The sequence below is a fragment of the Epinephelus fuscoguttatus genome, linkage group LG3 (assembly GCF_011397635.1).
Source record: "Epinephelus fuscoguttatus linkage group LG3, E.fuscoguttatus.final_Chr_v1".
Lineage (NCBI taxonomy): Eukaryota > Metazoa > Chordata > Actinopteri > Perciformes > Serranidae > Epinephelus > Epinephelus fuscoguttatus.
Window position 1 is genome coordinate 47,669,461 of NC_064754.1, and position 3,471 is coordinate 47,672,931.

The window sequence follows — 3,471 nt, forward strand, 5'->3', positions numbered from 1 at the left end:
AGGGCTCCTCCACCGCACTCCCGCCCCACCACCCCACGCAATGCTCCGATCTTCGACCGTCTGTCTTCCGCTGCACCCCCCCCTCCTGTCATCCCCAGAGCTAAGGACGCACGTCCCACTGTCAACGTGCCGGTGCCAAAGGGCGTCGACAAGCGAGGACGGCCGATCCTCTATCAGGGCGGCAGGATGGTGTGCAATAATTTCAATCAGTGGGGTTGCAACTCGTCCGGCTGCCGTCTCCTGCACGTCTGCTCCTTCTGCGGGGGCGCTCACGCCAGGACCACCTGCCCCCACAATCCCACCAACACAGCAGCATGACTAGAACGTCACCTCGGCACGCCCATCAAGGTACGTGCACTCGCTGCTGCTCTCAGTGATCACCCTGATAGGCATTTTGTCGATTTTCTCATCTCTGGCTTCACTCACGGTTTTCACCCCGGCATGGAGGTGCTTCCTAATTTTTCCCACACATGTCACAATCTTCAATCCGCTCTCACTGAGCCCCACACTGTTGACACGTTATCTGGCTAAAGAGGTCACTGAGGGATTTATGATAGGCCCTTTCGATCATCCTCCTTTCCCCGTATTCCATATCAGTCCCATCGGTGTCGCCACACGCAAATACTCGGGGAAAAAGAGGCTGATCATTGACCTGTCGTCCCCACACGGCTCCGACATCCCAAGCATCAACAGCCTTATTCCTAGCCCAGATTTCTCCATGCAGTACGCCATCATTGACCACGCCATGGCACTGATTCGTCTGGCGGGACACGGAGCATGGCTGTCTAAGGCTGATATCACGAGCGCATTCAAGGTCTTGCCCATTCACCCCAACTTCTGGTGTTATTTCGGTGTCTGCTGGAAGGGGGCTTACTACTTCTCCGTGCGTCTCAATTTCGGCTGCAAGAGCAGTCCCAAAATCTTTGACTCCTTATCCGAGGCTCTATGCTGGATCCTCTCCAAAAATTACAGGCTCCCCTACGTCCTTCATCTCCTTGACGATTTTCTTGTCGTGACTCCCCCGTCCTCACCTCCTCGCCACGGTCTCACTACACTTACGTCTGCATTTTCCGACCTCGGTGTCCCTCTGTCCAAAGAAAAAACTTCAGGACCTGGCACATCCATTGAGTTTCTGGGCATCACTCTGGACTCAATGTCATTCCAGGCTTCACTGCCCTTGGATAAAGTGCAGCGCATCTCGCTGCTCTTGTCTAATTATCTTCTGACAGACAGGTGCACCAAACGCCAGCTGCTCGCTCTCCTCGGGCACCTCAATTACGCCATCCGCATAATTCCACAGGCAAAATCTTTTCTTTCTCAACTGCTGACCAAAGCTGCATCCATTCCCTCTCTCCACGACCACATGGTTCTGGACGACACTTGTAAAACAGAAATGCGCATGTGGCAGCAATTTCTGTCATCCTGGAACGGCATCTCATTCTTCTATGACGACTTCATCACCCATCCCGAGGACATTCAACTCTACACGGACGCGGCTCCCTCCGTAGGTTTCGGCGGGTATTATGGGGGGAGGTGGTTTGCTGCCGCTTGGCCCTCCGAGTTCGAGTCCCTCGACACAGAGTCACGCTCTCCCTCGTTTGCTCTGTACGAGCTGTACCCCGTGATCATCACCACTCTAATCTGGGGGCACGAATGGTCAAAAAAATGCATCAATATCCACTCTGACAACACAGCAGTAGTAGATATAATCAATAAAGGCCGTTCCCGTTCCCCAGCCATCATGCCATTCACTCGCAGACTCACTCTCATCTCCGCTCAGCATCAATTCATCCTCCGTGCATCTCACATTCCCGGTCACCACTACGCCATTGCTGACTCACTCTCCCGCTTCTCTTTCCAGAAATTCAGATGCTTGGCTCCAGACTTGGATGTCCATCCCACACCAATCCCACTGTTTTCAGCGACCATATTCAGCTAAATCCTAATCTGGCAAATCTCACTCACACCTCCCAAGAAACCATCCTTAACAGTTTAGCACCAAGCACGCTATCTGCTTACCTCACCGGCTGGAATTCTTTCAAGAATTACCACACTACTTATCATCTACCGTTTCCCTCTCTGGACGCCTTGTCCATGTGCAACTTCATCACACACTGTCATACCGTAACAAAAATCCGGGCCTCCAGCATACAGACATATCTAGCTGGCATCAATTTATTCCATAAATTATCCACCGGCCTCCCTTGTCAATCAATCTCGCATGCTCACGTCACTCTGCTCTGCCGCTGTATACACACTCTGCGCTCCGGTTACATCTCCCTCACAGTCGACTTAACACTGGAATCAATGTTTCTACTTGCCTTCTTCGGATTCCTGAGGTGCTCTGAATTCGCTCCAACCTCATCTGTCTACAATCCTTCCCGTCATCCCAGTCTATCCGACATCACCACCCACACTTCAGACTCGCTCATATTCACGCTCCGCAGCAGTAAAACTGATCAGTTAGGAGTAACCTTTCCCATCTACATCTTCCGCCTCAACTCCTTTCTCAGTCCGCACGAGCCATTGACCAGATACATCCACACCCGGTATTCCGCCCACGCTTCACCACAAGATCCCCTCTTCCTCACCGAAACAGGGAGGATGGCCACCCGTTTCTGGTTCCAGAAACACTTCCATAACATCCTCCGTCTCTCCGGAATTTCATCAGATCATTACTCTTGCCATTCGTTCCGCATCGGCGCCGCCTCCTCAGCCGCCAGATCAGGTATTTCAGACCAAGTCATTCAGGTCCTCGGCCGCTGGTCTTCACAAGCATATCAAACCTACATCCACAATAACCTCAATGATCTCCGTCTAGCACACAACAGACTAAGCCTCACTTAATCAGACTCTTTTGGGGGCTTCCTAACTGCACGGGCTCATCAGAACACGAGACGGAACCCCCACACTGAGTCCCTCCGCCCACATCTACACCTCACCCAGTCCGACCCTCCGATGACGTCATCTCCATCCCGTTCATTCACCTGCCAATCTGCACTCCCCCATTCATCACCACCCCATTCATAACCATTTTCTGACATCACATCCTTATTAAACCTTTAAAGTGCATATCGTTGTGGTGTGGTCCTTGCTAGTGAAATGGAGTTAATTGTTTAACTTAAGTTCAGGAGCAGGACCACGCCTCAACCACTCCTCTAATCACCTGACTAACATATATACCAGCACAGCTCTACCACAGGCCTCTCAGATCTCTCGAACCCACCCTCCCTCCCCTTCTGTTCCTCTCTCTTGTCAATCTGCTGTGTACCTCTCCTCATCTCATTCTAGGCATCGACTGGGGGGCTTCCTAACTGCACGGGCTCATCAGAACACGAGACGGAACCCCCACACTGAGTCTCTCCACCCACATCTACACCTCACCCAGTCCGACCCTCCGATGATGTCATCTCCATCCCGTTCATTCACCTGCCAATCTGCACTCCCCCATTCATCACCACCCCATTCATA

The 3,471-nt window shown here is 52.1% G+C and overlaps 2 protein-coding genes across 2 annotated transcripts; both read left to right on the forward strand.

Annotated features, from left to right (window-relative positions):
* Positions 1-550: 550 nt before the first annotated feature.
* Positions 551-1,915, forward strand: LOC125885640 (uncharacterized; the record flags this gene model as incomplete). The annotated part of the gene is made up of 1 exon (XM_049571310.1): positions 551-1,915. A coding segment is annotated over exon 1 (1,365 nt), but the record flags the coding sequence as incomplete, so codon positions are not given.
* A 2-nt stretch (positions 1,916-1,917) lies between these two features.
* Positions 1,918-2,847, forward strand: LOC125885641 (uncharacterized; the record flags this gene model as incomplete). Its single annotated transcript, XM_049571311.1, has 1 exon — positions 1,918-2,847. A coding segment is annotated over one exon (930 nt), but the record flags the coding sequence as incomplete, so codon positions are not given.
* Between the last annotated feature and the right edge of the window lie 624 nt (positions 2,848-3,471).